The sequence below is a fragment of the Mustela putorius genome, unplaced genomic scaffold (assembly GCF_011764305.1).
Source record: "Mustela putorius furo isolate JIRA1106 unplaced genomic scaffold, ASM1176430v1.1 tig00003834_pilon_pilon_pilon, whole genome shotgun sequence".
Classification (NCBI taxonomy): Eukaryota; Metazoa; Chordata; class Mammalia; order Carnivora; family Mustelidae; genus Mustela; species Mustela putorius.
This window is the reverse complement of record NW_025421987.1, coordinates 37,423,483-37,435,939: the sequence shown is the minus strand read 5'-3', so window position 1 is coordinate 37,435,939 and position 12,457 is coordinate 37,423,483. Positions and strand designations below refer to the sequence as shown.

General features: G+C 46.6%; 1 protein-coding gene across 1 annotated transcript in view; it reads right to left on the bottom strand.

Annotated features, from left to right (window-relative positions):
* The window catches only part of CUNH3orf52 (chromosome unknown C3orf52 homolog), a 28,094-nt gene extending 21,630 nt beyond the window's left edge, over positions 1 to 6,464 (bottom strand). Inside the window, exon 1 of the mRNA XM_045088364.1 lies at positions 5,595 to 6,464. Within this exon, the coding sequence (XP_044944299.1) occupies positions 5,595 to 5,735 (141 nt within the window). The 5' untranslated portion in view covers positions 5,736 to 6,464. The remainder of the gene's footprint in view (positions 1 to 5,594) is intronic.
* Positions 6,465 to 12,457: the final 5,993 nt, after the last annotated feature.

Below are 12,457 nucleotides of genomic sequence, written 5' to 3'. Positions count from 1 at the left end.
GCAGAATGGAACCTCACAAGAAGGGGGGGGCACCTGGGTGATTCAGTAGGTTAAAGCATCTGCCTTTGGCTCGGGTCATGAGCTCAGGGTCCTGGGATCGAGCCCTGCATCAGGCTCTCTGCTCAGCAGGGAACCTGCTTCCCATCTCCCTCTCTCTGCCTGCCTCTCTGCCTACTTGTGATCTCTGTCAAATAAATAAATAAAATCTTAAAAAAAAAAAAAAAAGTTGGCAGGTGGGGGGGGTGCGGTTCCTGGGTGGCTCAGGTGGTCGACTCAGGTAATGGTCTCAGGGTCCTAGGATCAAGCCCTGCATTGGGCTCTCTCTCTCATAAATAAATTTAAAAAAAAAAAATTTTTTTTTAATGAGGGGGAAAATACCCTAGAAGCTCTGAGGTGGGGAGGTGGGGGCAAAGCAAGACTTTGGAGGATGGACAGAGAAAGGCAGATGGACAGAGCAACCTCAATGCTGAGTCATAACCAGGCTGGCCAAGAGAATCCTCTGTCTGCGTGGGTTCCAAAAGGAAGTCATGGTCGTTAAGATTAGAGACAGTGAAAGGTCGGAGCATCCTTGGGAGGGTTTTCAGTGCCGCCAGAGCAGTCTGCACTTAACTGGGTGTGTGCTGGGGAACTGTGAAAGGTTCTGGAGCACAAGAGCTGAGTTGAAGATGAAGAGAAAAACGATGTATGGTTTAGAGTGGGCATGCCAAGGACAAGCAAAGAGACTCCTGCTGTGCCCTGTGCTATGTAATTAGGGCCTGGGAAGGGAAATGAAAGGAAGGATGGGAGCGACACCAGGAAGCAGGCTGCAGTGGGTGTAGTGAGGCCACAACTTGGTCGCTTGGTTGGTTGCTGACACCATTTACTTTCAGTCAAATGGTCCTGCGAGGGAGGCACTAGCCCGTCTCCAAGATGCTGCCAGAGAGAGCAGGCAGGACGGATGCCTGCTGCGGTTCACGGCAAAGCTGGCACCTGCTGTCCACAGCTCCCCCCACCCCCACCCCGAGTCACAGCGCAGAGCTCCAGGCTAGGAGCATGCCTGGCTGTCATGGGGTGTCTCCACTGGAGGCCACCCCCTGTCCCCTGCCCCTACAGGCTTCTGGGACTCTGTCCTTGCTTCCCACAGAGCCGTCAGGGAATTCTCACACAGAGACCATGGATTCCAATGGGGGGACAAGTGTGGTTCTGTCCCCGCATTCCCTTCCTATACCTAAGGGCAATGACTGCCTCATTCAGCAAGTTCCAGAAGCTCCCTAGCCCCAACATCTTCAACTGTAAAAGTAATAGATCCGGCTCCCAGGGCTGTTATAAAGACTAGAGACCGTGGGCATGAAGCGCTTGCTACACAGATGTTAGGCACCCCACACATGGGAGCCATCGTTCTCCAGGCCCACAGAGCAGCGCCTGGTCGACGTTCTCTCCCTCATGCTTGTGGTGATGGCCACCAGAGAAGGGAATCGTTCACTTCAGGACGACAGTTCAGATGGGCTCCATGAGAGGTTCCCAAGCCTGGCAGCATGTCCAAATCAGCTAAGGAGAAATTTAAACCGCGCACACCTAGGCCCTCCGTAGACATGGGAGACCAGATTATAGTGGAGGTGGGGGTAGGCCCAAGCCAGCCTGTAATATTTTTTTTATTATTCATTTGAGAGACAGAGAGAAAGCATGAGTTGGGGGGAAGGAGGCAGGGACAGAGGGTGAGGGAGAAACAGACTGGACATGGGGCTCGATCCCAGAACCCCGAGATCATGACCTAAGTTGAAGGCAGATGCCTAACTGACCTAGCTACCCAGGTGTTCCCCCACTCCACTAAACCCCCCTCCCCAGTGTGTAATTTTGAGCCACCCCGAGTGAATCAGTTGCTTTATCAGGGTTGAGACCTGTTCTGAAGCCTTGTCACTCTCTCCAGGAGCCAGATCAGATCTCTCCTCTTGCTGAGACCTCCCTGCCATGTCAATCATGGAGAGATCCTCCAGAACATAAGCTGTCCACACAGCTCATTTGTCCCTGCTTTGTCTGGTTTCATATATAAACAGATACCAGCCTATCTTCCAAGGTAAACTGAAACCAGAGAGAAGGAGGGGTGTCTCTTAAACTTCCTCATTCTTTTATCCCACGTTTGTGCCTCAGTCAGGTATTAGGCTCTTAATACACTGTAGAAGGTTCTAGAACTTTTAAGAAGGTACTTGGAAAAATTCTAGAGTAGAGGTCACACTTTGGAGACCTTGAATATATACTTTACACTGACTCTTCTGGTTGGGTATGAGGGGAGCAGTAAAAGAAACATCTGGACAGAAGAAAATGCTTTTGAGCTAAGTGTGTTTCTGGAGTCCAAGGACAGAGCCATCTCTCACCCCAACTGAAGACTGAAAACTCCAAAGCCACCAAAACCAAGGGCTCAATAAGGCACATGGAAAGTCCCAGGACAAGGAATCTTCAACTTCTCGGGGGACAGAAAGAGATCTTCCCACTTCGGGACCATAAGACTGGTACAAAATGAAAGGGGCTAGAGTCTCAGATAAGCCACAAAACAAGGGTCAGTGAATTTGGCCTCTTGTGCCTTCACTTATGATTTCCCTTAGAAATAATAAATTAGGACCCCGGTGCTATGAGGAGACCATTACTCTGACTTCCTAGGGAGAGTTACCTCATAAGCACACAGCCCTCGCCTATAAGAAAAGTCTCTTCCTGTCCAGCCCGATGCTGCCAACATACAGCCTGGCTCCTTCATTGTCTCCCATCAGACCTACGGGAGAGACACTATCCTGAGCTAAATTAACCTTCACAGACTTTAAGTCATTGTGAAATAGTCTACCAGCTTCCTCTCAACCCAAGAATAAATTAACAGTGCTTCTCCGCTCCTTGCACATTAGAATCAACCAAGAAATTTGTATTTTTTAGAAGTTTCCCCCAGGAGATTCCACTGTACCCTGAATGGGAAGAGCCTCTGATACAGTAGGTATATGCCACCTGTGCTGAGACTCCCCTAAAAACCCAGGACACAGGACACATTGCCTCCTTCACCAGCACCTTCTTTCTCTCAGGCCCAAATTCCAGGTCACGGGGAGCAGCCACAGACAGGTTTTTCTACAGAGTGCTTTCCAGAGATTTTTGCAAACTACATCTTATAGTCGACGATTGCATTATATGGCTGGAGAATTTTCGTGGCTTTCCTCTAAACAGGCTCCCAGATAGTCGCATCCCCCTTCAGATAAGGATCTAAATTCACGACCTAAGACCCTGCACAATGGCAGGACTCATTCTCATTCTCATTCTCTCTCTCTCTCTCTCTCTCTCTCTCTCGTAAATACAGAAAGCTTTTCTTCCCTTTGGCTCTCCTAGGGCCAGATATGATATACATCTGGAAAATTTTTTTTAGCACGTAGGAAAATCTGTACTTTGTCATCTCATTGCGGGATTTAATCCACTTGTCCACCCACAGAAAATCCAGCTGCTGCTTGATCTAAATTCTGAGAAATGCATAGCAATGGGGCTAATTTCCCTCAAGCTCCTGGCCTAGAACAAGCAAGGGAAAGAAGTTTTTTCTACTGCCTTTGTAGACTCGCCCACATCCGCCCTTCCAACTAGGAAGTCAGCCATGAGGTGGGGTATCCTCTTCCCAACAGTCTCAAACTGGGCCTGGAGCCTGCTTGAGATTCTTTCTCCCCTTCTCTCTCTGCCCCTCCCCCTACTGCTTACAGGTGCATGTGTTCTCTCTCGCTCTCAAGAAATAAATAAATAAATAAATATTTATAAAAAATAAAATATACCTCAACTTATTCTATGTAACCAAAGAGAATGATTAATACATTTGGATGAAAATGCTCTTAGCGTTTGTTTTGTTTTGTTTTGTTTATGCTCTTAGCATTAAATGAGGGTGTTTCTCTCTCTTTCTCTCTCTCTCTCTCTCTCTCTTTTTAATGTTTCCTGTTCAAATATTTGAATGCCCTCCAAGTGCTCACATACCCTTTACCTTCAGGCCATTCTGTCACTCCCCATAATTTTTCTATTTGGTGACCTACAAAGCTAATTTATAAGGAAGTCCAGGCTATCAGTGTAGAGCTGGCTGATGAGGAAATAATTAGAACATGAAAGAGCCGTCTCTCCTGGGCAGGTACTAAACAATTATAAAATACTGATGCCCTACATGCGTGTGGCATGTTTTTCTACTCAACTGTTTTCAGAAAGGCATTCCCAGGCCTCCCAGAGAAGCTCAGTTAACCACATTAACGACCATTTGACTGCAGACCTTAGCACCTTGCCACAAGGTACACCTTCTAGTGGTGAAACTGTCATCAAAAACTCCTATGTCTAGATTCAGTCCCAGAAGTCACTGGTATGTCCTGGGTCTATCTAACATGAAGCAAGTATTCTCCAATCCACTCTGGGATCCTGCCTTGGAGGACTGACACAGCCAGCCCACAGAGAACAGACCATCTTCCTCCAACCTTCATTCTTCTGTGGTGTTCATCTCTCACTCAAACATGAAGTCCCAAATCACTCTCCAAAGTACCTATAGGTCCTTAGAAGAGCAAACTTTATAGTGTTTCCAGGAATCGATCCCAAAGCAAAAGCAATGCTTTTCCCTTTTGGTGTCCTTGCTTATCCCTGAAATCAACAGGCCAAGAGTCAAAGGGGTGGAAGTGGAGAGGTGGGACCTAGAAAGGTCAGGTTGGAGCCATATATATATATATAGAGAGAGAGAGAGAGAGAGAGAGCTCCAAGCACCCTGTAAACCTCAAGCCAGCACTAGGGGTTAATCAGATGGCTGTGAATTCAAAGTCTCTGCTGTTTTACAACCATTTAATGAGAATGAATAATGTTCCCATCTCTGCCAGGGCTGGACCAGAAAAGAGCTCAGCCTAAGCACCACCATGACTTCCTTTAGAGATTGAGAGGAGGGAAAGCGAAGGAGGCATCATGTAGTTCTTTGGGACAAAAACTTTGAAATTACTTCCCATCAACGGAGCAGAGCAAATCCACTCGCCTCTCCCGGTCTCTTTTCCTACAAAATCAAAAGGCCTGATCAGTAAAGGACAGAAAGTGTGTGTGTGTGTGTGTGTGTGTGTGTGTGTGTGTGTGTCTGAGAATGTGAAACGGGACAGGGGATGATGGGCATTGGTGAGGGTTAGCGGGGGACGGTGGCAGGTGGCTGGAAGTGGCAAGGCAGCAAAGCTAAGGCAAGGAGATTCTGAAGAAAGAGCGACGATTCCATCTAATCACTCTAGTTCTTCCTCCCTTCTTGAAACAGAAAAAAACTTCATTTAAAGTTACAGAACTTATGAAAACCACCTCTATCCCCGGGGATTTGCTCTGAAGAGGGGAGCCGCACACCTCCGCGCCAGGGTTCCTCCAGTTCCTTGGAGATCAGAGGGATGGAGAGGTCTCAGGGGCTCTGGCGGGCTCAGGCGGACGCGCACTCCCACGTCCGCTCCATTCCGAAGATTCCAGGACGCGCCAGCGCTCTGCGTCCGCGACGCGCGGAGAGTTGGCTGGAACCCCGCAACTCTGAGGGTGCCAGGCCCGGGCCCTGGCCGGCAGCCCGGCTCGGAGTCCGCTCTCGGACACCGCCCGCCGCGGGGCCAAGCAGGCCTTACCTGGGCTGGGCAGGGCTCCTCCACCGAAAGAGGGATGACCTGGACGGTTCCATTGAGAGGCTTCTGCTCGTCGGGCTGCCCTCCTCCCAGCGCCAGGAGCTCCAGGTCTTCCCGCGGCGACGGGGATCTGGCTCCTTCCATGGACAGGCAGAGGAGCGCTGAGCGGCCCGCGGGCAGCAGGGCGGACACACGCAAGGGTGCAGAGTGCAGAGGGGACTCCCGAGCGGCTCGCTCTCCGCCCCCCGCGGGCGCGGCGCCGGCGACCTCGGGCGGCGGGCGGGGCGGGGCGGCGCTGGCGCTGGGGAGGCGCCCCAGGCCCCTGCGGGGTAGAGCCGCCGCGCCTACTGTGGGCTCGCGAGCGGAGCAGAGGAGGGCTGTTTTTCTGGTTTGTTCAGGGCGCTGCCGGCGCGGCCTTTCCCACTTCGCGCAGATCCGGAGCAGAAGCGGAGCCGAGGGCCCGGCCGGGTGGCGGCTGTGGCCGGGATGGGCCCGGCAGCGCGGTGCCCGCGGAGGAAAGTGGACGTTCCGCCTCCAGGAGCCACCTGCTGCCAGGGCTTGCCCGCCTTTCTCTGCCTAGCAGAAGTTCATTCATTTCATCAGCAAGGAACTCCGAGGCATCTCTTGCGTGCCAGGCATCGTGCGAGGTTCCGAGCGGGTGGAAAATAAATGACGCCTTCCCTGTATGAGTCCAGAGTCAGGCAAAGAGACGGGATGGGGTGCAGAGCACAGGATGGGGTGGTGGAGGGGAGGGCAGGCTCTGGACCCAGGCTGCCCGGGCGAATCCCCTTTCACACGGTGCCTACAGGGAGACCCTGGGCTTCACCCTTCCTGCCAGCTTTCTTGTCTGTAAAGTTGGCAGCGTGTTAGTGCCTACGTAATGGTGCTGTTGCCAGGATTAAAAGAGCTGATGTCAGTAAAGTCCTCGGAACAGTGCCTACCAACAAGTAGAAAACATTCACAAATGTTTATTACCATCTGCCTTTGAGAAGACGAGTCACAGACACCCCTCACCCCCAACAACACACATACACGCACACACACACACACAACCTGAGGGACAGGCATAGGCACTCACACAAAAAGCATAGTTCAGAACTTCTGCTCTGGGGAGCCTGGAATAAGGTTTGCTAAGCACTGTTTGCGTTGATCCTCTCAAGGTTCTGTTCTGAGCTGGCTTGCCCCCAACACAGGGATTGAGACCAGTGTGAGGCCCCAACAGGATGCATATAAATACGTTTCACTTCAGAAGATGCTGACTTGTGTCCCAAAGTCTGGCATCCTTGATACCTACTGTTCAGCTGCTTCGTAAATATTGGATATCTAGCTGTCTCTTGCCTGGAACAGGATCATCTGGTCATCTGGGCTCTATCTGGCAGCCTTCAGGGTGCCTGGGCGGTTGGGTTCATTGAGCCTCTGACTCTTGGTTTTGGCTCAGGTCATGATCTCCTGGTACTGGGATCCAGCCGTCCTTGGGCTCTATGCTCAGCATGGAGTCTGCTGGAGATTCTCTCCTTCTGCCTCTCCTCCTCCCTCCCCCTCTACCCATGTACTTCCCCGGAGCTCGTGCTCTCTAATAAATAAATAAAATCTTTTTTAAAAAAAAAAATTGGAGCCTTCAAAGGGGGCCCTCCCAGTAGTATCTAGGGCGAGAGGACTGCAGCCCAGCAAGGAGGAAACAGACGGGAATAAATACTCTGACCTCGCTCTCCACCTGCCACTCTCCTTTCCGTGACCCCCTTTGGGAGCTGGTGATAGAAGTTGGGGGTCGGCCTCTTAGAGCTCACAGAAGAAAATGAATATAGGGTGCAAAGAGAAAGGAAGCCTGCACCTTTCTGCACCTTTCCCTACTGACATCTTGTCTTCTTTTCTACTCATAGGACACCCCTCTTTTCTGATCAGATTCCTCTTCGGTGCTAGCCCTCACCTCTCCCATTCTATCGCCACCCCCACTTCTTTGTATATGATGTTCCTTCTGCTAACAATGCTTTGCCTACCCATTTTCTGCATAGACCGTTCCCACTCATCTTTAGCTTCTAGCCAAGATATACTTTTTCCACAAAACCTTCCCTGACTTGCCTCCTCCACCTGAAGTTATTCACAGTCTCTTCTGAGACCAATACACGTTGTACCTGGGCTAAATGCATCCGATTCAGGCCAATTTAATTCAACAAATTGTACTGAGTGCTTGCTCTGTGTGTCACACATTCTTCTGGGTGCTTGAGATATGTCTAAAGAGATAGCTAAATAAAAGTCATGGCCATTGTGAGGCTTATATTTAATGAGGGGAAATAAGCTTAAACAACGTTTCTAAAATATTTGAAATGCCTTGTGTTATGGAAAAAAACAAAGCAGAGGATGGGAGTCTGGAGTGTCTAGTGGTGAAGGTTAGGGAAAGAGGAGGGGGGATTACAAATAGGGCAATCACGTCAGGCCCCATCGAGAAGGTGGAATAAACAGGACATGGGGACACAACGTTCAGCGTGGTGACTGTAGTTTAGAATATGTGTTGCATATTTGAAAGTTGCTCGGAGAGTAGATCTTAAAAGTTCTCATGGGGAGAGGAAAAAAACCTATAACTGTGTAGGGAAAGACATGAACTAGACTTACTGTGATGATCATTCACACAAATATAGAATCATCATCTTGTACACCTGAAACTAATATCATGTTAAATGCCAATTATTCCTTCAGTTTTTAATGGGCAGTTGGAACAAAGAGTTAAAGTTGGTAAGGACAGTAGCTGTGCTGTGTCAAAAGAAGAGGGACATTCAGGATGAGGACCCTAAAGTGGGGTCCGTTTGACTCTTACTGTCCAAGAATCAGTAAAGCAGCCTGAAGAGCTAACACAAAGGATCAGCAGTAATTTTTTTTGTTTTTGTCTAAGCTCGTTGAGGTACCTGTGAAGTCCCAGTGCTTAGCTCCGTGTGGAGCACGGTGTCCTATATAAATGTCGGTTAGTTGGAATAATAAAATGATATTCTCAGCAACAATGGTGTGTTAGGCCCAGGGCCTGAGACCCTGGCTAGAATCACCAAGGCCTCTCAAACCCGGACCCCCAACCTTACCCAAGGCCCAGACAACCTTTCCCACTGTTCCCTGGTTTGACTGCAGGAGCTCAGTCTCAATGGGAGAGTCCCTCCCTGTGTTGGATGAATCGCAGCTGTCTTCTGAACTCTGTTTCTCCTCGAATAGATGCTTAAAATCTTCTTCACCCTCCAGAGGATCAAAAAACTATTGTTAATGGTCACAAACACACTCTACACCAGATCTCCTAATGCTTTCTGAGTAGTGGGGAGCAGGGTTTATGTAATCTCTAAACTAGATTAGGATGCGTTTCTAGAATTTCATAAACCTATCCCTTGCACACTGTTGGCAACTCTATGGTAATATAGGTTTTGAAGATTTTTTTTTTAAGATTTTATTTATTTATCAGAGAGAGGGGGGTGGGGAGAGCGAGCACAGGCAGACAGAATGGCAGGCAGAGGCAGAGGGAGAAGCAGGCTCCCCGCCGAGCAAGGAGCCTGATATGGGACTCGATCCCAGGGCGCTGGAATCATGACCTGAGCCGAAGGCAGCTGCTTAACCAACTGAGCCACCCAGGTGTCCCGGTAATATAGGTTTTGAAGACAAACAGATTTAGGGTTCACCACTGTATGTTCTTGAGCAAGTTGTTTGTTATCTGTGAGCTACTGCTTCTTTTTAAAGAGAGAGCAAGAGAGAGAAATAGAGAGTGTACACACAGCAGGGAGGGGTGGGAGCCAGAAAGAGAGGGAGAGAGAGAATCTTAATTCTGAACATGGGGCTCGATCTCACCACCTGAACTCATGACCTGACTGAAATGGAGTTGGAATCTTAACCCACCCTCCCAGGAACCCCAAGCTTCTTTTCTCATTATAAAATGATTCCTACCCAGTAAAGACAATTAAATGAAGTAATTAGAGTAAAGCACTTCATCCTATGCCTGACAAATAGCAGGGTCTCAGTAAATGTTCCCTTACTTTCTGTGACTGTAATCATCTTTGTAACTAATAGCTACCCACCTCCAACCCTTAGCAGCCAACAATATTCCTTGACTCAATAGATTTTCTTTTTATATTGATTTGTATTCCTGTCCTGTTGCATTTTTTTTAATCACTGACACTAGCTGACACCTCCTAAGATTACCTGAACTACTTAAATTCTTACTTGCAACTTGTTCCTGATTTCTGATAACTGCAAATTTCTTAATCTCCAGAGAGCTGATCTAGAATGTAGGTAAGTGTCCCAATCTCTTCTTGAGGACTTTTTCATCCTGCCAGTCAGTCTGACTCTAAACTAAGGATTCAGAATGAGTAAGAAAGTAATGTTTCTCCCTTCAGGTAGAAACAAATTTAGATTAAACAATTGTTGATGGAAGTTGAAGATTTTAGGACGAGAAAACAAATTCTATACAGATTTGGTTTTGCCATTTCTTTAAAATCTCTTTCTATAGGGGTAGCTTTTTAAAGGGTATCATTCTTTCATAAAGTTGTTCAAACATGTTTTTTAAAGTATACGGTTCTTGCACAAATAGTTCTTTTTAATACAATTTCAAGTTATTATCGCCTCAATTGCTTTAGTTTCCTTAAGGAGTAAAATGTAAATAACATTAAAAAATTAAAACCTCTTTGTTGCCAAGACTTGCTGACCGGTATAAGATTTTCAATTTTGCTTTGCTTGTCATAGTACTTGGTCTTTTTCTTTATCTCTCCTTTGAGAGCAAATAATTTCCCAAATGATTATTGTATAAACCAAAAAATAAAGTAACATCATCTAAGTGACATCACCAAAGCACCCACGGATCTCATTACCTTCAAAGAGGCCTGTACTTCTGGAAAGCACAACAATATGTATCCATATGGTGTCAGGTGACAAGCACTTCTACTCTAAACATAGGCAACTGGGTCAGCCTCTCAGACTAATCAAGCAGGAAACAGTTGAGGAAGGGTTGGTTTGTGGTGTTGCATTCTGCAGATTTGAAGACACTGTAAAGGAGGGCAATATTTCCCAGTAGTCTGGCCCATGGAAATGTGCCAGTCTTGGTTTAAGGAGGCCATTCCAGTCTACCAACTAAACCAGTCTTTGGATTTGCCTCTATCCACACTTTTACAAGAATGAAGTATATAGTTCCATGTCATCCTGTCATCTAGACAAAAATATAGCCAAGTAAGCTAGGTGGGTGTTTCTGAGCCTTTTCCCCACCCCTGCACTGCTGAGGAACATGGTATACTCACATTTGTGCAACCAAGTGTGTAGAATGGTAGCATGTATGTGTGGTTTGGAAAAATTCCCTGCAATGAATCTGATAGATCATGCTAGCCCTCCTCCATCTCCTAACTGAGATCACAAACTTATTCAAGGTGTTGGTGATGTTTTTAAATAGTAAATCTCCTTAGAATTGACCATGAATAAAAAGTACAATTCAGAGATGTCTGGGTGGCTCAGTCAATTAAATGTCTGCCTCCAGCTCAGGTCATGAGCTCAGGGTCCTGGGATTGATTCCCACATTTGGCTCCCAGCTGAGCAGAGTCTGCTTCTCCTTCTGCCTGCCACGCCCCCTGGTTGCAAGCTCTCTCTCTCTCTCTCTCTCTCTCTCTCTCTCTGGCAAATAAATAAAATCTTAAAAAAAAAAAATTATTCACCTTGTACCTAGGTCATAGCAATCCCAGGCAAAATAAACCTGGTTTTTAAGAACGGTCAGCCTAATTTGTTCTTCTACACAGTGAATTTAGTAGCTAAGTCCCACTTTGTGAATTAAGGGGTGCACTTGGCACTCTGAATTGTACTATGCGATAGCTGGGTTACTGAATCCTTAGGGACCCATTCAGAAAGGTATCATTAAAATGTTGTCTTTTGGTGGGAGGTTGGGGGAACCAGGTAGTGGGTATTAGAGAGGGCACGGATTGCATGGAGCACTGGGTGTGGTGCAAAAACAATGAGTACTGTTATGCTGAAAAGAAATAAAAAATTTAAAAAAGAATGTTGTCTTTTACCTGATAGAAACAATCTTTTGGCAAATTAAAATATGTTCTCTGAACTGGGAATCATTCACTATTTCAGGGATATTAAATCCATATTTCAGTTTTTCTGTCTGATCCAGAGAATGACCCCTTTTGCTCTCTTTCTCTCCTTTTACTGTTCCATTAAGATCCTCTGAAACCCCACAAAAACCATTTTCATTATTCTGGATCCTACTTAAAAATAGCATTATTACTTCTTTGACTTTGTCCCAGAGAAAACAAACGATATCATTCTTCTCCTTCCTGCTGTTTTCAACTAGTCAGTGGTATTGTTAAGTGAGGCCTCTGTTCATGGAAAGCCTATTCCAAGATTAAATATGAAACCTTCTAAATCAAGATCAAATAAATCAATAACTATGATGTTTTGAGCATGTACTACAGGTTTACAACTATGCCAGGTATTATAATACCCTGAAAATAGAAATAAGTCTAAGCCATCAGAGTTTTATTAAAAAAAATCAGAAGCCCAATGATAATATTTCTGAAAAATTTGACTTTCAAAACAACCATCTAAAAATTCCCTTCTCATTCAACTGATGAACAGGATTATCACAATTCCTTAAATCCCACGTAAGTGCTTTCAGTCGAACTACCATGATGCTTCATTCCATGATTTTAGTGCATATAGTTGAATGTCATCCTGACATCCTGAAATAGCCAAGTGAGTTGGGTTGTCGGTTTTGTTGTTTAGTTGATTGGTTTCTCTGTACACAATATAACCCTTTGCCATGCCTGAAGAAAGTCTGTTATTACGTGGTTAGACAAAATTGGATTGGAAACCAATAATATAGGTACTTCTTTTGTCAATAACTGAGATTGGGTTCA